This window comes from Desmodus rotundus, chromosome 13 (genome assembly GCF_022682495.2).
Source record: "Desmodus rotundus isolate HL8 chromosome 13, HLdesRot8A.1, whole genome shotgun sequence".
Classification (NCBI taxonomy): domain Eukaryota; kingdom Metazoa; phylum Chordata; class Mammalia; order Chiroptera; family Phyllostomidae; genus Desmodus; species Desmodus rotundus.
The window spans coordinates 74,734,555-74,757,501 of NC_071399.1; the positions used below are offsets into that span (position 1 = coordinate 74,734,555).

Consider the following 22,947-nt stretch of genomic DNA (forward strand, 5'->3'; position numbering starts at 1 on the left):
CCTTCCCAATCTACACATATGTCTCAGATTGGTTAAATGATGCCATGCCCCATGTCTTAGAGCTAACATGGGAAACAGCAGGTATCTGAAGCTATGTCTGCGTGACTTCAAAATCTAACAATGCCTTTCATTATACAGTACTTTCTACTGTACCAGACTTTATGAAATCTTTTGTAACAGAACATTATACAGTACAATAACATGAATATAGTAGGTACTCTAAGATATTTAAAACACCACATAAAGGAATACTTTTTGCTATTTTTTAAGTGAACTGCAGAATAGTACCTCTTACTTAAAAAAGAAACATATTAGTAAAATTACCTTTAAAGGAACAGCTTTGTCAAGTCTGATTTCAGCGATATCACTGGGCGAATCATCTGTTGTATAGGTTCCTTTGACTAATTCTAGAGATGTCCACCTGTGAGAATGAGTTGAATCTCCTGCATGTTCGCTCTATTAAAACAAACCGAAACAAAATCCACTATACTCTTTACCATATGAGTAATTTTGACTTATAATCAATAATTGTTTTAAGGCACTTTAGTTACTTGCATGTAACATTAACTATTAGCATTTCAACTACATACAAAAAACTTTCTGAGTACTCAATAAACTACTACATTTATCTGATTTCCTGGTGAGTTTACAACCTAAGTCATATAAATGGACTTCTCTCATCTGACATCCTGAAAGGATTCCCACCTCCTCATGAGAATAATGCTGTATCTAATTATAGAGCTCAATGAAGTAGAGAAATAATTAATTTAAATTAATTATCAAACAAACCAAACACAGATTGCTATTTATTAGGAAAAACTATTTTCTGTCCCCTCAATAAAACTTCGTGAAAACTCAGGTACTTCACAGAATATAGCAAAATATAGCTAAATCAATAAATATCTTTTTTAAAGAATATTTTACCAATTATGCTGTTACAGTTGTTCCAATTTTCCCCCTTTACCCTCCTCTGCCCGGTACTTCTCTTCCCTTCAGCAATCCTTCCCCGCTTACTTCCTGTCCCTGGGTTGTGCACATCAAAGTTCTTTGGCTTCTTCATTTCCTATATTGTTCTTAATGTCCCCCCGTCTATTTTGTACCTACCAATTATGCTTCTTTTTCCCTGTATCTTTTCCTCCACTCTCACCCCTCCCCCTCCCAGCTGATAACCCTCCAAATGGCCTCCATATCTGTGATCCTGTTACTGTTCTAGTTGTTTGCCTAGTTTTTGTTTTTGTTTTTTAGGCTCAGTTGTTGATAGCTGTGATTTTAATGTTCATAGTTTTTATCTTCTTCTTTTTTTAAATAAGGCCCTTTAACTTTTCATGTAATAACAGGTTGGAGATGATGAACTCCTTTAGCTTTACCTTGTCTGGGAAGCACTTTATCTGCTCTTCCATTCTATATGATAACTTTGCTGGATAGAGTAATCCAGGTTGTATGTCCTTGCTATTTATCATTTTGAATACTTCTTGCCAGGTCTTTCTTATCTGCAAAGTTTCTTTTAAGAAATCAGCTGACAGTCTTATGGGAATTCCTTTGTAGGCAGGAATTCTTCCTTTCTCTCGCTGCCTCTAAGATTCTCTCTTTATCTTTAACCTTTGGCATTTTAATTATGATGTGTCTTGGTGTGTTCCTCTTTGGGTCCAATCTGTTTGGGACTCTCTGTGCTTCCTGCATTTGTATGTCTAAATTTTCTTTCATTATTTTTCCAGAAAGTTTTCAATTTCTTGCTCTTCCTCTTCTCCTTCTGGTACCCCTATAATTTGGATGTCAGCACCTTTAGAAATGTCCCAGAGTCTTACATTCTCTTCGGTTTTTTGAATTCTTATTTCTTCCTTCTGTTCTGATTGTTTATTTCTTCCTTATATTCTAAATCATTGATTTGAATCCTGGCTTCCTTCCCTTCACTATTGATTCCCTGTGGATTTTTCTTTATTTCACTTACTGTAGCCTTCATTTCTTCCCTTAGGTTTTTGCCATACTCAGTGATTTCTCTGAGCATCCTTATTACCAGGTGTTTTGAACTCTGCATCTGATAAGTTGGCTATCTTCATTTTGCTTAGTTCTTTTTCTGGAGTTTTGTTTTCTGTTCTTTCATTTGTGCCATATCTCTTTGTCTCCTCAATTTGGCAGCCTCCTTGTGTTTGTTTCTATATATTAGGTAGAGCTGCTTTGACTCCCTTAGCACACCTGTTAAGTTGTATTAATACCTGCCTTAGGTATTCACCAGGGCGGGGCAACCCACTTCACTGTTTTGTGGTTCTGTGTGTGGGAAGGGGTTGGAGAGGGGACAATGCCGCAGCCTGGCTTCTGGAGGCTTGCATGGCACTCGTCCCATTTCCAGTCACTTCACCCACTTCCCATATGCAACTGGCACCTTTCTAGCTGTTGCCCTAGTGGTGATTCCCAAGTAGACAGGTCTGCGTACATTCTAGGACTGTGTGGGACCTTTAAACATACTCTCCCCAAGTGACCAGCAGTTTCTTCTGCTGCCCCAAACCCCACGGTTTTTATAGCCGTAAATTATGAGGCTTTATTTCCCAGTGCTGGAACTCTGGGCTGCGTGGTCTGGCCTGGGGCTTGGATCGCTCCTAAGGTATCCCTCCCGATTTTTATCCACCACACATGAATGTGAGACCCCCTATACCGCTACTGTCACTTCTCCATGACACAGGCCATATCCTCTCCGCTCTGACCCCCCATCTCCACCCCTCCTACCCATCTGGATGAATATGGCTTCTTTAAATCCTTGCTTGTCAGACTTCCGTACAGTTCGATTTTCTGGCAGTTCTGGGTGTTTTTTGTTTTGAGGGTAGTTGTGATTATTCTTGTGGTCCCTCCAGGCGGCAAAGTGTCTCTGCCTAAGCCTCCATCTTGACCAGAAGTCCCTTCATAAATATCTTTACTAAAAGTTACCCATTAGTACTTTGACGAAATTGCTTAACCATGGATGCAAGTAATAAAATCAGTCTGAGTATCGTTCTTGTTTCTTGAGAACTTACAATAGCAAAAAAAATTTACTCGATTGTAATTACAGGCTTAGCTATATATTTCTAGTCTTTTCATATAGAATCTTCATTGGAAGTGTAGAAAATTTGAGGAAGACTGACCCAAAATGGCACAGAAGCAATCAGGTAGAACTTTCTTTCAATTTCTCTCCTGTCATCCATCTATGACTGATCTGCAAAACCCTCAAAGATTTGAACTATCATACTATGATAGGCGGTCCTGACACACAACTCACACAGCAACATGAACTCTGTAAGAAGGCTACTTACATCATCCACCAGCACCTCTAATTCATATTCATGAATTCCACCTCCTCCATAGACAGAAAAACCAACCACAACTATTCCAGGCTTGTCGACTGAAAAACAGATTGCATCAGGGGACCCATTCCCAGTGTTCCAACTTCTTCCCTGACTGGTTTTTGTGAATCGGTTAGCACTGGCTTTAACAGAGTGAAGAGAATTAAGTCCATCAATCTGTGAATGACAAAAGCAATTACATCAGTAGTCTAGCTGAGCGTTAACGACATACCTTTAACAAAACTATTCAAAGGTTTCTAAGAAGGTCAACATAGTAACATACATTTAACAGGTGGGTTGAAACCTTACATATAAAAGTACATTCTATTAAGAGACTAACCAGCAATAAAACCAGATTTTATCATTCTATATTCACAAATCAGTATCACTTGAGAGTATTTTCGTTTTTTAGTCATATAAACTATACATTTCACTTAATTTATAATGTCAGAACTATAAACTAATGTTGTCACAGTCATACCGTATGAATTGTTACTCACTTTAAAAGGAAATACCAAAAAACTTCATCAGTACTCTATAGACCAATAGATCTCAATCAATGCCACAGAGAGCTCTAGGAATTCTGCAGAGATAGGTATTCAAAAGAGAGGTGAACTCAGGTCTCCTCTTAGGTCAGACCATCCCTACTCTTATCAGTGAGTTTTCAAGTACGACCTCATTTGCAGAAAATGTTTTGTCTTAGGTCTGAATAACACTAATGTATACAGTGATACTACAACTCAGCATTCAATATTTTTGAATATGTATACAAATAAAACCTCACTGATTACAGGCTTTCATTAGAGAAGATCAGAGAACTTATTTTGGTTTAAAAACAGTCTTTTTAATTTTAGATCCTGCTGCTATTCTAAGTTGGCTGCAAAAATTTAGAAGACCTACAAGAGGAAGAAAAGTGGAGTTTATAATTATAGCATTACAAACTACTCGGGGAAAGAAATAAATATGGATGTCTAAGACAGGACCTTTAGGAACTTCCAAGGTTGTACACGAGGAACCTGAAATTTTGGGCATTCCTTTTCAATAGAAAGGTTAGTTTACAGGAATACTAAGATAGTAACATTCTGAGGGGTACCCATGCACTACAGACTTTTTCTTCTGGGATTTATTACAGAAGGGAAGGATATTATAGGCTAAATGAATAAGTAAAAAAAATATTTTTTTAATTTCCTGATAGGGCTTCAATGGCATCTGAGACCAAAGCCTAAGCTCACTAAGAAATGGAGGAAGCGCTTCCCAGGGGGAGATACTGAACTCTGCTCAGGTGCATGTACTCACTCAAAAACTCTAAGGCTAAACTGTCACGATGAGTCAATAATGGGTGTAGACTGGATGGGTTAATTTGGCATAGATTCTACAATAATTCTATAAGTAAGAAAAAGCAAAGACCAGGAATTACGAAGTAAAATAGAGAAAAAAATTCCTCTGTAAGAACCTTGAGACCTGGAACCATTGATTATATGCTAGTTATTAAATATTCATTAGAATGATATAATCCATATTATGACATGATTTTCAAAACCAATGTACTGTCCACTTTTGGGGGGGAAAAATAGCCTAATTTACCAAATTCAGCCAAAATGTTTAGATAATTTATAAAACAGATATTGTAGGGCAGTGAAATACGTTACTTTACAAAATGTAAAGGTACTTTATTTTTCACAATGGTCTTCTTAAAAATAATATTTGATCCTTTTAAAATTTTTTGCTGATGGCTATACAACCATATGAACATACTTAATGTCATTGGACTGTACACAGAAAAATAGTTATAATAATAAATGTTCTGTAGTTTACATTTCACTATGGTAAAAAAGCTTTGTGGCTTACATATTTGTCTAGGGTCAATCAAGTGGGCAGAGCTAAGGTTTGAACCTCTTTACCTTTTCCACATGTTTAGTAGTAGTTCTACTTGCATTACTCATTATGCAGCAACGCAAACTATTTTTGCTTTTATTGGGACATGGCAGGGGGGCTGTGCAATGGAGCAGCTAAGAGAAAAATGTATATACTTGTATTTTGTATTACTGTAGCATCCTTGGTAAACTGGTGAAAGGAAGCAAATATAAGCGGAGAAGAGGTATAAGGAAGGGAAAAACAGTCTAGCTAGCTTAAAGGTATTTTTTAAGAAAAAACAGGGAGAAGGGGATATAAGGGGACTAAATGATAATGGGAAAAAAATTCAGTAACTATTAAATCAAAAAAAGAAAGAGAAAAACAAAACACTACAGTGGGAGTGAAATCAGTTTCTATGAAGACAAAAATATATGAAAAAAGAAACTCTGCGGGAAGTTTAATCATGTGCTTATTATCCAATCTCAAAATAAAACTCACCTCAGATCCCAGGGCTGAAGCTGTCAGCTCACTGACAATGCTGGCCAGCAGTCCACAGGTGTTCGAGACCAAGTGGGAGGAGAACAGCTCATTTTCTCTCCTCAGGCTGTTCCTGACTGGGAGCACAACAATAACCAGCATTTTCTCCAGAACTTCACGGAAGCTTGTCATCCCTGAGATATTCTCTTCACTCTATGATACATGGGGAGAAAAAGTTCCAAGCTACTGCTTTATTTCCTTCATATGAGCACTTGATTTCAAAATCTTCTCTTTCTGGATGAAAGCCTTAAAACTCAGACCAGAGTCTGTGTCTGTAACTCTCTCCAGCTGTGTGTGGAGTCATTATATCTACTTTTCACTTAGAAGTTCTTTTTGAATTACTAGGCTCCATATATCATAAGTACCACACATTTACAAGGTATGTTTTATTAGCTTTTTGTCATTTTCACTTATTCTTTTAACTTTTCAATAATAATTCTTCATGAAAAACAGAATAAAACTTCCCATTTAACAAGCTTTCTCTATGGTCAAGATTCCAATCTCAGATCATTACTTCTGGTATATCTGGAGGTAAGACAACTAAGAAATATTGTAGTCTGCACAAATCCATTTTCTAACAAAAATCTTTCTGTACAAGTCATAAAAAGTATGAAATTCTACTACAACTACTCCTATACAATTTTGTAACTTCCATGTATTTGACTCTATAAGTGAAGAGAGAAAAATTCCAACCCCTACCAATGAAAAAAGTTCAAGAATAGAAATTAAAGAATGACATTAGAGACCAATGGGAAAATACTTTTTTCCCAGAAAAAAAGGAGAAAGATGATTAATTGATTTTAATTGATACCCAGCACAAACATTACTTATCTCCTTTACCATTCTCAGTATCTCTTAGCCCATTGTGGACAGAGAGCAAAATACATTTAATTTCATCAAGGGCCAATTGGGACCCACAACCCTTTCAATTTTACTGTGGACTAGGGAATCAAGCAATTTGGACCCAGCTTCAGTTTCTTCATCGTGACTCAACTTCATCTGTAAAATCAGGGAACTCTTTGCTATGATTCAGAGATTGAAATTACTATGTGGGCTCCCAAGCAAACAAATTCTTCCACAATACTTACTATATTCCACACTGCTTTATAAGCTATACTATATATACAGATTCAACAGATGTCATAAACACATAAAATTTCAGGGTGGAAAAGGAACATAAAGTTATTATTACTCTCCCAAAGACAAATCAAATACGTAAATGAATATACTTTCAGTCCACTAGAGAAAATTAAGTAAATTTTTAGTTAAAGTCATAAGAGCATTATTATAAATCATTTTCAATGTCTTCCTTTAATGTACAATCTTAGGATGAAAAAAATAAGTCACTTAGAGATCATCTTCCATCTTTAAGTTATTTGTATTATCCATCTGAACAAGATTACCATAACACTTAGGTCAATTTCTCATGTACTTGGTTTTCCTGTCTTTAAAATAATCAATTATTAATTTTGTTAAAATGAGAAACTTTTATCCCTGTATCACTTTCATTCCCCAGAAACTTTACTTTCTGGAACATCTCAGAAAGATAGCTTTTGATAAAACTCAATCCCCAATTGTCCTCCATTACCTATAATCTTGTAGGAAGGACTTTACTTGGGGTGAAAGGGGTGAGGAATAAGTGAACTGTGTTTACTTAGTTATGCCCACTGATTTTCTAATTAGTGACTGACGAGATTAATACAAGAAGCTTCACATAAAATCTAAACATGGGGTTCATTGTGTCAATATGCTTTTGTTAGAAGACCGAAAGAAAATTTAGCACGTCACCAGCCACAAAAGTTTCAGGAAAAGGTGATCGTATTCACTAGTGGTGGGAAAAACAAGCTGACACTAGGTTTCTGGAAGGTATTTTGTCAATTTGTAACAAAGTCTTAACATTCTTTCCTTTGACTTAAGAATTTCCACCCCTAAAGATTTATCCTGGAAAAAATCAGCACGAATATACATAAAATTTTAGTCAATGATATTTTCAACAGCATTGTTTAAAATACTGAAATATGGGAAATATAAGTATATATATAAAGACTTGATTACAATTATTATGCTACACTCAAATGGTAGAACTCTATAATATCCATTAAAAAGAGGATAGAAGAATACTAATCGGGATATAGATAGATATACAAATATACATTTACTAATTCTGAACAATCATCAAATGTCTGTAGTTCTCTAAAAATGTTTTTAATATATTGTTGGGCCCTGGCTGGGTAGCTCTGTTGGGTAGAGAGTCATCCCAATACACCTAGGTTGCAGGTTCATCCCTGGCCAGGGCACATACAAGAATCAACCAATGAGTGCATGAATAAGTAAAACAACAAATCAACATTTCTCTTTCTCTCTCAAATTAATAAATAAAAATATTATTAAAAGCAATAATTAAAAAAATGAATAAAGTGAATTTTACTGTATTTTTCAAGAAAATACTGGAACACTACAGGAAGTCCAAAAGAAAACCATAGAATACCCAAAACTTTATCACCAAAGCATTATTCTCATTTCTCAGTATTCTCTTCCAGAATATGCACTGCATACATACTACGAAGTGTATGCCTTTTGCATACATATTTTACAGTCAGTCATCATAAAGCACATGTACTTTTGGTTGGTTTTTTTAATTTAAAAACATCTGCCTTGATATTGAATGTATATATATTTATTTTTAAAGACTAAACCATAATCTGTCAAATCAATGTATCTAAATTCAACTATTTCACTTAATAATGTACAGTTAAGCCTCTAATTAAGGTTTTAAATATTTTTTAATAAAATACACATATAGCTTTAGTCTTCAAGTTATTTCCTCAGATAATTTTCTTTGCAAATACTCAATGCACTGAATTAACAATTTATTTTGTAAAAATACCTTCTGTCTGCCCAAATTTCAGAGCTGTGTTTATTTTTTCACTCTTGTGTTAACTAGTAGCTAATTAAAGTTCCAGTAAATAGCAGGTGTACAATAAACAGATGCTGAATCATGTGAAGAAAAAGACGACTTATACTAATTACATAATGCCATAAACCATCTATACGTTTAGTAGGTTTCCACATGGTCTCACCAGCATAGCACTTTATAGGAAATTTATTTCTCCAAATTTTTTACAAATAAGTTGATAACCTCAAAAGAACTTTCATTTGCATTTAATTATAAGACTGAAATTTTTCCCATGCTGGCTTACTCTAAAGTCCTGTTACAGCTACTTTTATTATTTTTACTGAGATCTTACAAAGGTATTATATTGACGCTGAAAATTTTCATCCAATTCTGCTTTATCCTTTTTGTTTCCAAATGTCATTAAAATTGTTCTCATAATTTTTCAGTTGCTTCAGTCAACAGAAAACTGCTATTGTACAATAATTAATTTTTCTGTTTTCTACTCCTTGTTTACCTTTATTTTAAAGATTAGTGCTCATTAACTTGTGAGCAATTATATATAGTTTTCATGTGTATTTGTTAATTTTTCTTCATAGTGCTTTTTAATAAACCAGAAGCAGTTATTAGAGAATGTTTCTATGACTATTGTTTTATAACGCTTATTCCAATGTAACAAAACATTATAAAAATGTTTTAAAAGTTATTTATTTCCTTAGAATTCTATCTTGGTAATATAAAATATTAAATTAGAATATAAAACTTTCTTAAAGTAGCTGCAACTCTCAAATGTTCAGCCAAAAGCAAATACACAGGAATTCATTATGTAACTCTCAAATTTCTTATAGGTTAGGAATCATTAAAAATAAATAATTAGAGGAAAAAGACTACTCAATTATAGGTAAATATGAGAAATTTTTTCTTAATTTTACTTCTTCTTGTGAAAGACATAATTATCTTGTAAAGATATTTACTGACATAGAAGAATAAACACCAGGTTAAATACGCTTCCACTTACATTCTATCGCTTCACTATAAAGGATATTTCAGAAGACCTACCTGGCTGAGTTTTTCCATATGCGCTACCAAAAGGGGAAAACGGTGAACTAGTGTTGAGTCATTCTCTGTGCTAACTTGTTTAACGATTGATCGTAGCAGTACTTCTCCATCATAGGCAATAGGGAAGATAGAAGTCAGCTTAACAGAAGTGTGACACAGAGCTGACATAACGGCTGCTAGAAGTCGGCTACTTGATGTCTTGAAGTTTGCTTCTTGGATATCCTTTTAAAAACAAAAAATGTACCCCGCCTAAGAAATACTGCATCAGTACAATCCACGTTTCTGGATATATAAAAGGTAAACACCCTTTTAAACCCCACCAAATTCTCAAGAATTCAATCACTGTAATTATCTTGTTAAAGGATAATTTTACATCAATACTTTTAAACACATTTAAGTTACCACCCAATGAAGGTGCAAACCTATTAAATATGATCAAGAAAAATCAGCCTCCTGTTCTCCTGTAAATGAGTTTATATATTATTTATGTACCTTCAGAATCAGTCCTTTCCAGCACTATTAGCATATATCAAAGGCATTTCCGGTAAAAAGCAGTGAAACTATTTTCCTCAAAAAACAATTTAAATTATAATTCTATCCTACCATAACATTTCACTGATGTTACTAACATCTCGCTAAGGTCACAAAATTATGTCATCCCACTTCACAGTTTATTCAGGAAAAATCAGTAGCAAATACAAGAATTAAAAACTTAACACAGGATATCCTAACTCATGAAGGAATTTGCATATTCCGTGTACGCGTTACTTTGTTCATCAAACATGTGTCACAAAGACAGGCTAAAAGTAAAACAACTGTTCTAAAAGTTGACGCGATGTTTGTTAAAGTTAACCTGGTCAGTAGCATTAATCTACGAAAGGTAAGTGCTAGAGATCTGCTATGTATCACTGTACCTATAGATAATGCGTATCATATTGTGCACTCAGTAAACGTTCTTACACCAGTAACATTTTTTTGAATAACAAGAAAAATAGTATGTACATAGCTAAAAAAAAAAATGAAATGAAAACAAAGTTGCCTGCCCAGATGTTATTATTGGAACACCCTTCCACTAGGCTAGGATACCCTGTGACCGATGTCAGTGAATTTTTTGTGTGAGAGGGGTGAGGGTGGGATGGGGCTCTACAAATTCCAGTCCAACACTGAGTAGAAGTAGAGAGAACAAGGTACCTTGTGTGTTCTTCCCAAACTTAGACAAGCAATCAATATTTTACCATTAATTTTGATGTTAGCTGTAGGTCTTTTTGTAGACATCCTTTATCAGATTTATAGGAAGTGCCCATAAATCCTAGTTTGCTGAATTTTCATCACTGAATAAATGCTAACGTTGTCAATGACTATTTTCAACCTGTGGCTGGGAACCTGTGTATGTGAAGTGCTGACCTAAGTTATATATGGATCTTTGATTGTGTGGCTGGTTGGTGCACCCAACCCTCACATTGTTCAAGGGTCAACTATAGTTTCTCTGTATCTATTGAGATCATATAATTTTCCCTCTTTATTCAGGTAATATGGTGATTTACATTGACTTTTCAATGTTAAACTACCCCCCTACCCCACATTCTAAGATAAGCCCCACCTGGTATGATACATTTTTTATATAGTTAGATTTGATTTGACAATATTGTCAATAACTTTCCCATCTATGTTCCTGAGTTGTATTTGTCTATACTACTCTCATCTTTTAATAGCTCTGTCAAGTTTTGGTATCAGGATAAAGCTAACTTGATGAATTAGTTGGGAATTGTTGCCGCCTATATTTTTTAAAGAGTTTGTAAAAGGTTGATAGTATTTCTCTCTGACAAGTTTAAAAGAATTTTCCAATGACAATTCTGGGATTAGAGTTTTCTCTGTGGTAGTCTCTGATGATGAAATCAATTGTTAATGGATATAGGCAATTCAGGTTTACTTCTTGTTGTGCAAGTTTTGCGTAAGTTATAATTTTTAAGAAATTCTTCTACTTTATTGTTATAATTTACTAGTATAAACTTGTTCATATATTCCCTTAGTATCACTCTGTTGTCTGCTAGATCTAGCAGTGGGATATTCCCTATTTTATTTGTGCTTTTTCTTTCTCACTGGTCTCTCAGACTTTCTAGGAGTTTTAAAATTTTGTCTAATTTTCAAAGAACCAACTTTTGACTTTATTAATTTTCTCTATTTACTATTTCACTAATTTCTGTTCTTATCTTTATTATTTCCTTCCTTTGTTACTTTCTTCAGATTTGATTTGCTCTTTTTTTTTTTCTGGCTTCTTAAGGTAGAAACTTAGATCACTGGTTTTAAACCTTTCCTTGCTAGCAGTAGCATTTCAAAGCACACATTTCCTCTCAAGCAATGTTTTTACCTACTTCTTACAAATTTTTATGTGTTATATATTTATCTTTCAGTGTGAAATATTTTCTAATTTCCTTTGGATTTCTTCTTTGATTCACTGGTTACTCAGAAGTGTTGTCTATTTTCCAAATGTTTGGTACTTTTCTTGATATATTTTGTTATATATTTCTAATTTAATTCTATTGTGCTCTGAAAACACTTTAAGATCTTAGTCTTGTGAAATAGACTGAGACACTTTAGGGTCTACCATATGATCTATCTTCATGAATATTATATGTATACTTGGAAAGACCATGTATACTGTATTTGCCCATTCTATTTTTTATTTTTTTAACCTCACCTGAGGACATTTCTTCATTGCTTTTTCTAGAAAGAGGAAGAAAGAGAGGAAGGGAGAAAAAGAAACACTGATGTGAGAGAGAAACTGATTGATCGGTTGTCTTCCATACCACTCGGACCAGGAATCGAACCTGCAACTTTTCGGTCATGGGAGGAGGCTCCAACCAACTGAGCTACACCAGCCAGGGCTGCATATTCTGTTTTTTAAATGTCAATTAGACAAAGCGGGTTGATAGTGTTGTTCAAATATGTTGTATCCCTACTGATTTTTTCTCTAGTTGTTCTATTAATTACTGAAAAAGAAGTATTGATTTCTCCAACTATCAGGATAACTTTGTCTCATTCTCCCTTTAGTTCTGTAAGTTTTTTGCTTCCCTCAGGCATTTTGAAACTGTGTTGTGGGGCATGCACATATGAGGGTTGTGGTTTCATCATGAAGGAATGAGGAAATAGAGGATGTCAGCATGCAAGTTCACTACAGCTCACAGCTCGCCCTCCTGACTGTTCTGCAGATACGGGCTGGTGGGGGCTGTGCTTCTAGTGCTCTCCTGCCTCTTCCATGCTCACTCACTATTGTTCTTTTTCTCTGGCACACACACACACACACACACACACTCAGTCACTCACAGATTCAAAGAACAAGTGGCAGCTACACATTGTGCCTGCCAATTTTACAGCTAAAAAATGACAAAGCAAACAGAAATTTTTTTTGAACTTTGATTATGAAATCACATACTCCAAACTGATTTCCCGACTTACCTTTTATAAAAGGTAGAAAGACTGAGGCAATTGTTCTTGATTTTCTTGACGAGAATGAACTAATAGATCATATTTTCAAAGAGCATTTTAAAAGCTTAAATTACCTGATCCAAACAGTTCAGCAGATCGCACAGGCAGGCCCACTGCAGGGCCGGCGTCGGGTAGAAAGAATGGAAGCAGGCGGTGAAGGTGTTATGGCACTCCTGCAGGACGGCCTCCAGCAGACTCAAGGGTTGACTGAGATACCCTTGAGGGTCATTATCCAGCTTCACCATACAGTGATCAACTCCTTCTGATAAAATTTTCCTCAACAAAGTTCTGGTTTTTCCAATACATTCTGCTAATTTGCTAGTTTCTTCTACAACTGCTTTACCTGTAGCTTTAAGGAAACAAAGTGGATTGGTAATTAAATAGAATAATACATATGCATGAAAACATTCAATATAATTCAAATACTTTCTTATACAGCTAAAAATCATAAGTACTCATAACCTAGAAAGGAAACAATTCAGAGATTGTGGTCTAAGATTATTTCTTTTTAAAAATTAAATAGAAAAACAAAACACAACACTGGTTTCAGCTTCTAAGTCCAAATCAGTTGTCCAAAATATTTCTATTTGACAGAATCTGCTTAAAATAGCACCTCATTATTTAATTTTAGCCAACGTGCCTTTTTGTTTTCAGAATGACATACAAGGTATTTTACTCTTTATAAGTCAATACATAAGCATAAAGGCAGCTACGGATCTTTTTTTAAAAATTGAACTGAATTTATTGGAGTGGCATTGGTTTATAAAATTTATATAGGTTTCAGGCTTACAATTCTATACTACATCATCTGCATAATGTTTTGTGTGTTCACCAAGGGATCTTAAAACTCTTGGCTATCCCTACATATACCTTCTCAAGTCTCAAATATTTTCCCCCCAAAGTCATTTAAAAAATATATCATACCTGACACTGGGTAAATTTCACAGGTATAGACACGCAATAACCTCAGACAACAGGTACCCACAAAGCGCAGCCTCTCCAAATCTAGAAGTGTAGCTGTAAACTGGAATCCTTTTAATCCTCTAAGTTCTTCAACTCCTAAGACCAGGGTGGTCCAGCTCCAGTGAAGAATACTCAGCAATGACTCAAAACATTCCTAATCCAGAATATGAAGAAATAGAAAACAGTTAGTTCAAATGATACTGTATGTTGAATCAAATGGAAAGATGACAATCAACTTCAAAACTTTGTGTTGAAGAGTTTTGGTAGGCCAAATAGCAGACATTTTATTAGTCCATTCATTAAATTATCACTAGAATATCTTTGAGGCTTGCCAAAAATGGTAGTTAGGCATCTATAAAAACAACATTCTTCAATATTCACCTATTTACAAACACATTTCTAAGTTTCCCTGCTACCAATCTGTCTAGTTTATGATGTAATTGTGAAAAAATAAGAAAATTACTTATATTTAGTTTACTTGAAAGGAAAACCAAACTCTACATTTTCAAGGTAGTAATGTAAAAATAAACCACAAGCACTTCAACCACTGGAAGTAATTTTTGAGTATAATAAAACGAAGCCAAATATCAGTAAGTTAATGGAATATAAAAACTGACTATAAAAATACTAAAAAATTCTTACATGGATTTTTTAAAATTCTAAAATATGGGTTTATGGAGTTAGAGCATCACCGTAGTTCTATTGGTCTGCAGGTTTTATCATGTTTGCATGACGATGGATGATACTACCAGAGATGAATCTTAAAGCAAAGAACTTACTCCCTTATTCCTGCCCAATTCTAGTTCTCTGGTGTAATAATACCAAAAATAAAGAGTTTATAGCTTAACTTTTTAAATAAATGATTGAATAAGTTTCCTATATAAAGATTACAATTACCTAATGACCACAAAACCACTTAGACGTAAATATAAAAAAATTTACTAGATACAGAAAAAAAGAGATCAGTAAAAAAAAACAAAACAATATAATCATATATACTTATTTGGATCAAAAGATAGCAAACCTGATCTTTTTTTTTTTTTTTTTTAAGATTTTTACCTATTTATTTTTAGAGAGGGCGAGGGAGGGTGAAAGAGAGGGAGAGAAACATCAATGTGTGGTTGCCTCTCGTGCACTCCCTACTGGGGACCTGGCCCCCAACCCAGGCATGTGCCCTAGACTGGGAATCGAACCAGCGACCCTTTGGTTTGCAGGCTGGCACTCAATCCACTGAGCCACACCAGCCAGGGCACAATCCTGATCTTGATAATAAAAGGGTCCAAGTTACCAAGGAGCCAAAAGCCTTGCAGTCTCTTATCCAAAGCACATTCTCTGTAAACTGCGATAGCTCTTTTGGAAGGCCAATTTGGCATATTATATCAAAATTGAAATGAGCACACTTCCAGTAGAAATATTGACATAAGTACATAAATAATCAAAGACACATATGTATGAATATAACAACAAAAATGAGAAACAAACTGTCTTTTGATAGGGTCGAATAAAGTAAAATACAGTGGGTCCTCAAATAATGTCATTTCGTTCAAACATCATTTTGTTTTAACCTGATAAGATGTGTAGGAGCTTAACTGTTTGTTTATATCAATTAGCATGTGGTAAAATTGGTTCCACTATACATCAATTAGCGTAAGGCACAAAACCTATCAGCAACGTTAAGTGAGGACTTACTGTCCTACCATTCTATGGGATATGACACAAATGTTAGAAAAGGTTGAAATAGAACCAAATGTAATAAAATGGAGTATGTCCACAGTGCATACTATAAAATTTTTGAAGATACAAAACTTGAAGCATGATCAAACACAAATAAGAAAGTAAACAGCACACTGCATATACAGGTTGATAAATATGTATACATATAAAAAACAGCTGGAAGAATATTTATCTAAATGAAAATAGTAGTTACATATAGTAATAACAGTGTGATGGGGAAAAAAACTTTAATATACCTTTAGTTTTTGTTTTATCTCTACCTTACTCCCACCCAGGGATATGTATCAATTTTGTGTTTTAAAAAACTAATAAAAAAACACATTTCCCTTTGCCTTTTACTAATAGGATAGACTATCATCTATATTAATAAATCACATTCATATAGGACCTTACAATTTAAAAAGAATTTTTGTATCCCTTATGTCATTCAAAACTCATAATGACACTATGATGTAGTATATGTAGGCAAGTTGCATAAGCATCCTCAACTAATAAATGAAAAAGCGAGACATCCTAAGCAACATACTATGATATTTCAATTACATCATGTTGACTTTTTATTCTACAGAGGAAGCCTCAATAGACATGAGACACTTCTATTTAGTTCCTAGAGCATTAAAATAACATTGTGGGGGCAACACCACCCTTAAGTTTCCCTTCACTTTCTAACTGCTTCAGCACGTATGTCCAAACATGACTTACTAGAAAATTCACCAGTTATTTCAGAAATAGCAAGGTGTGTTAAAATCGGTTACAATTTCTATTTTCCCATTACTTAAAGTTCACATTCTTTGGCATGGAATGGCAATGCTAATACAAAAACAAATCTGAGTTCATAAAGCTATGCTGAAATAGAGTGTTAGAAGAGCAGCTAAATGCTAAACATGAAAAGGAAACTCAGCGCTGGAAAAAAATACTGAAATTTAAAAGTGGCTTACCACTGAGACAGTTCTTGCGAAAGATCTCTTTAAAATGTGTACAGGTTCGCTAGTTTGCTGTTTGCCTTTTGAAGCACTGCCATCACTGGTGGGAAGCCTGAAGGTAGCAGACACACGTAAATTTATGCTGGAACGGTCAGTGGCATTTTTCCTCTCAAAATATCTACTTTTGCAATAGCGAAATAATTAAATTATACATTTAAATATTTTTGTTAGGTAAAATGCCAATATAGGGCTTTTTAGAAATATTTTCCAATGCTAAGCAAAATTTTTAGCACATGAGCATTTCGTCATTTAAATCCCACCTTTATAAGACTGGATAGTAGAGAATCTCTTACCAGACAACATACATAACTTATGTTTGGTACTAATGCTACTATTAAAAAGTTGTTCAACAAGTGCAATCAGGTGTTGTCCAAACAACTTGTTCTGTTCATAATGCTACATATTAGAAATATTAACTATAATAAAGAGCATGAACACAAACAAAAATCCCTTCTTGGGAAGAGTGAGGTTTATTCGTATCATCCAGATTCTTAAAGTGATTACCAGAAAGGAAGACATAGGAGACAGAGAATTACTGTTCTAGAGGTATTTCTTTTGATTTTTACTACTTAAAGTAAGAATGACATTTTTTAGTGACATTTTTCTATCTATTTGCATACTTTATTATAAAAATTAATGCAGTAATCTTCTAGAATTAGACAGACATAAGCATGTGCCTTCATATGTCCCCATTACCATAAAGCAAAAATCTACATAACAGTAAAATACAACAAATATTATACATAAGCAAGTTAGTATTTGATAGTTGAAGTAAAGGTGAGAAATCGTCAGCAGTAAGGAATTTTTCAATTCCTTTCTCCACGAGATGATCAGGAAGAACACGCACGACTGCAGCAAACCAGTCAGGCCTACACCGAAGCTCCCGTCTCACACTCCGATCTCACTTCTCTGACACCTTGATTTCCTTTCGCCAAGACTAATTTTATTAGTTTGTAACCCTTTGATACTGGTAAAATCAAGACAAATTATAAATGCAGGGTGGGCCAAAAGTAGGTTTCCAGTTGTTCAATACACTTGTATTGTATGCAAAATAATACAATAATTAACAAATAATAATACAAGAACAAACTTTCACATACTCACAACTGTAAACCTACTTTGCCCCACCCTGTGTAAGTCATTAAAATACTGTTACTGGCATAACACAGATAACCTGAGTCAGAAGTGAAGTTTAAAAAGCTTGATGTAGAAAAAGTTTTAAAATATACAAAATATTAAATTTTTTTGTTGAATTTATTATAATTTGCTGAATGCTTCAAGTAATTTCTCCCTTTTTATAGTAACTCTTGTTCATTATAGCAAAAGAATAAACCTTTAAATAACTACAAATATGCTAAATACCTGTATAATAACTGAGGTATCTGACCAGCGTTAACATCTGTACCATTATTTGATTTCTTTGAACTTTTAAACTGGAAAACAACCCTAAGAAAAGAACAAAACAACAATGATACCAAAACCAACACTGTTCAGATTCATTTAAGTAAGTAAGTAATTTAACAGTCATGTTTTCGAGTCTTATGTTAATGAACTGAGACGCATTCTTTAAGGAAAAAAATAGAAGTAAAAAAGGTATGGTTATGATTTTAATTCTAGATCTGAATGGCTTAATCCAGCAATTTTCAACCTTTTTCATTTCATGGCACACAAGATAATTACTAAAATTCTGTGGCACACAAAAAACACATTATAAAATGTAGGTAGAATTTTGATTCATTCACAGTGGGCACTTATTGTTGTCTTGGCCATTGTCATTTTTTAATTTGACAACCTAAGGGAAAAGAGGTCAGTGCCCCCGACTAAACAGTCAGGCATTGCATGTTTTAAAAATTCTTGTGACACACTGGTTGAAAATCACTGGCCTAATCAATAAAAGGAAGGAGTTGAACCTGATCAGGAACTACCAGGTGAGAAGCTGTCCTGTCCCCTTCCTTAGACCTTCTGGCTCAACATTTACCAGCCCAATAAGCTTTTAACAAAATATTTGAACTTACAAATAATTTAAAAGCTGCTTAAATAAATACTCTATAGGCCGTAGCTTCCAAGTGCTATGACATTCCAAAGTTCAACTGCATATGGGAACCATACAGGCCAGGACGGAAGCAGTCTCCCCACTCTCAGCACATACTCTTACAGTGAGTTGGAAAGTACACATACAGTGAGAGACTTAATTTTTCTACAGCATTCTACTTGAATATTCGGCAACATGGAATCTACCTCGTAAATCAGTCTGTTCTTTTTTTGGTCAGCTCTGTTATGAGCTGAACAAAACTACTTGAAATATATTATTATATAACTTTAATATAACATTTATTTAACTATTATAACTATTATATAACTTTTCAAATAGTTTATACTCAAGAATGATAAGAAATAAGTTGAATTTCCCTTATCATGGTGGTCCTTCAAACCCACGAATCAGAGTGCAGGGCATGCGGAAATTTGGTTTTAGAGCCAAGAGACTCCAGGACCAGATTCGGGTCTGCCACACAATAATAAAAGGTGGAAGCAAATAATTTCACCCTTTGTGTCTCTACCCCCCATGTGTAAAATAGGCGAATAACTGCTTCACAAAGTTGTTGAGGACATGAAATAATACATATGAAACTATTTCTGAAACTAAAAAGCACTTTATACATGAAATTTAAACAGTAAAATTCCCCCATTTTATTAACACTACACTATTTCATATTGCTGAAGCTTTGCAATGTATAAACTGTTCTCACCAGCACCGTCAAACTTTATAGCAAGTATATATTTCTTATTTTATGGTTTCCAAACTCCTCACTATCATTGCCACTTTCCTCTATGTAGTTTCTAACTTCATAATAAGCTTTTAAACAACGTAACACCCAGAAATACATAGAAATGCCACCTGACAAGAGCAAAGAAGTGCGGTCTCATTATCTCCCTCTTCTGTCTAGACTTTAATTTGGCATGAGGTAATGTGAATTTAATTTTAGTAGTCATATTACGCTCTAGTCTTACTAAGATTTTTTATATTACTAAAAAAGCCTCTTGAGATTTCTAAGCAACATTCCACTACCAAAAATGACAGTTGATTAGCACAAAATCTCACTTACCCATCGTCTGTGGTGATGGACGCTTGCCCGTGGGACCCACAGTCACTGCTGGGCCCTGACACGCGAGCCCAGGCCACGTACCACCACCCAGCTTGCAGGAGAACTGGCTCATCAAACATCATTGCATATTTTTCTCTGAGAGAAATATCAGTGAGTCAAAGACAATGCCTCTGCATTTCCATTACATACATTTATTTTTTAAATCCTTTATTAAAAACACATGAAATCCATTGTATTGTAAGATTCTTGTCAAACAATATTAGCACCCCTTTATTCAAAACTGTCCAGACGAGAACGCAAATAACGTTTATTGTGTCATGGTGACGGCATTACAATTCTTCCCCCTCCACCCTGAATTTTAAAACTTGCTTAAATGTTGTAATACTGTCATATTAAAATAAGACCAAAATTTTAAAAGTTGTTATTAAAAGAACATGCCAGCTTTGTTGGAAAATGAAATTTTAAATTTTAGTTTTGAAGTTAATTTATTCAACTGAAGTGTTCGAGAGGCAGCATGTTAAGAAACCGCGTCTGGAGTGACACTGCCGGAGCCCAAAGCCCAACTTCCTGCCTCGCTAGCTATGTTACCGCGGGCAAGTCACCTTCTCTTAACTCAGCTCCTTCATCTGCAAGTGGGGATGAAAGTAATACCTAGCTCCTAAGTTTTTTCTGAGGATTGAGAATTCAGGTAAAGTGTTTGAAACTGTGTCTGTCACACAGTAGCTACATGAAAAATGTTTACTGAATTAGGAAGAGAGAGTGGGCTAAATAATAAGGCATCTGATAGAGATATATGTGTTCCAAAGCTGAAGCTGACACAACGGAAGGAACACGTGTTGCTCGTAGCTGGAGTGGGCGGGGAAGAATGTCGTGAACAGCTCTGCGGAGGTACGACGGTACAAAACAGGGTCTGAAAACAGCAAGGTGTCCAGACAGATTATAGCATTAAGATAAATACAGAATAGTAGTAGATAGAAAGTTATAAAAGATGCTGTGAAAAATTATGGAAGTCCTTTAATTCTAGCCTCAGGATTCTGGGATTTGTATCCTAATACAAAAATGAAGAAATAAATAGTAATTTTAAAAAATGCAGAAAATCTAGATGATTGTCTATACAAAATCATGTATTATATTTTTTGACTCATAATCATATGCACAAAAATAAATGCTAAATGACAATGGTATCCTAAGGCTTTGTTAAAAATTAATAAATTAATAGCATAATCAGTAAAATATGTTTTAAAAATTAATCAATTAACTTTCCTGAAATTTCTCTAATCTTTGTTTTTGCAAAACATTAAGAATTACTCAAAATGTATCTTCCATTATTGGTTAATGCAAATGAAGAAACAGCCAAAATTTTCTTTAGATTTACTATTTTGTTTTCAAAAGTATTCATCTGTTAAAAGCAAATTCGCTGACTTACTATCATTTTCAGAAAATACAGATTTTCACTAACAAAAAGTGTATGCACACCACACAAGGTTTTCTTAACACAGTTCTCATGGGGAAGTACAGTGTGATATTATTATTAAGTTCAGTTTATTTATTTTTCTCATCATAATATTCCAATACCAATCACTAGCCTGTCATAACACAGTGTTGAGATAATTCTTAGGATCACTGAGAGGACTGATACAATCTAAGTTTCTTACTTCCTGAGTCTTCATGAATAAACACCCTGATTCTCGCAACTCCCTACGAGGTTTCACTACAGCTGGGTGTCTTCTCAAAGTGTTATAATCCAGCAGATACTGTATGCATTATGTTAGAGTATACGGTTGATCTGAATTATGTCCCACTAGGATGATTTGACACTGTATACATAAAGTTAGGTAGTAAATACTTGTATCATATCAACAGAACACTAGCATACTAGGTGTTTCCTAAGTGATGCATAAAAATAAAAATGTGCAAAATATATGAATACACTATTTCCATCTCATCTTCAATGTAGAAATAGTCAATTTATCTTGCAAAATACTATATTTATATAAAGGGTTCTATTGGTTTTAATGAAGCATTGCTAAAAACAACACATTACCTATTAATATATAATTTAATTTAATTTCAAGTGTCTGATCACAGCAGATTTTTAAAACTTCCTTTTTAAATTGTTTATTCATTTATAATGAGTTTTTCACATTAATTATTTGTAAGGATTACACTGAATAATGAAGAACTCATTACCTAGCAGCACAGTCATAAGCCAACACATCAGTCTCTGCAAGAAGGTCTCCATCTGTTTCATGGTCTCCTCCATCAGGTCCCAACTCAAACAGCTGGGGAAAGGAGAAAAACATGTGATGCCCAACCTCTCAGTCATGTAAATATGCTGAATAATATGTTTATAATTGTGCATGTGTCCGATACATGCTGGACACTGCAAAATGTACACAAACCAGAGCACCTGCTTTTTAAATGTTATTAAATAAAATACACAAACATATATTTAAATCAGGAAACACATGCAATGTCTTGTGGTCTATATTAATCTCAGTTTTATATTCATATAAAACTTTATCTATTTATTTATATTCATCTATTTATATTAAGTGATCCAAACAGCTCTGTACCAGATATAAACATCAGAAGGAGAGATGTTTATAGATCTGAAGGAGAGAACTCAACTAAAGTATTTATCCAAGTGAGGCTGAATCTTGCTTCAACATTTACTAGCTGTGAAATCCTAGGGCCCAGTTTCCTCATCCATAAAACAGAGATGTATAGTGATACTGCCTACTTCAATAAGAATTATAAGAATTAAACAGAATACTAGTTGTGGAACACTTAAAAAAAAATACCCAGCAGAAAAGGCTAGAAAATGTTAGCAATGGAAAGAGAGAGGAATAACACAAGATAAGGATCCTTAAAAAAATAGGTAAAAGGAGAGATGAAAAGTGAGAAAAAAAATGGTTATACAAAAAAGAAAGGACCATAAAGTCTGAGTAAAAGAAAAAAAGAGAAAATATCAAAAGGAAAAGGTTACAAAATTAAGTGAACATAAAAGAGAAATTATAAAA

General features: G+C 34.3%; 1 protein-coding gene across 14 annotated transcripts in view; it reads right to left on the reverse strand.

Moving 5' to 3' along the window:
* MYCBP2 (MYC binding protein 2) overlaps positions 1-22,947 on the reverse strand; it is a 262,323-nt gene that overhangs the window by 114,718 nt on the left and 124,658 nt on the right. For 13 of the 14 annotated variants that reach the window (XM_045201677.3, XM_024568966.4, XM_045201697.3 and 10 more), the window contains 10 exons: positions 22,115-22,206; positions 19,925-20,059; positions 18,183-18,266; positions 16,776-16,872; positions 14,065-14,257; positions 13,215-13,489; positions 9,655-9,876; positions 5,664-5,855; positions 3,282-3,488; positions 325-456 (listed from right to left, as the gene is read on the reverse strand). In XM_045201677.3, coding sequence (XP_045057612.2) covers positions 325-456; positions 3,282-3,488; positions 5,664-5,855; positions 9,655-9,876; positions 13,215-13,489; positions 14,065-14,257; positions 16,776-16,872; positions 18,183-18,266; positions 19,925-20,059; positions 22,115-22,206 — 1,629 coding nt within the window. The remainder of the gene's footprint in view (positions 1-324; positions 457-3,281; positions 3,489-5,663; positions 5,856-9,654; positions 9,877-13,214; positions 13,490-14,064; positions 14,258-16,775; positions 16,873-18,182; positions 18,267-19,924; positions 20,060-22,114; positions 22,207-22,947) is intronic. The other variant, XM_045201639.3, reaches the window with a different exon arrangement.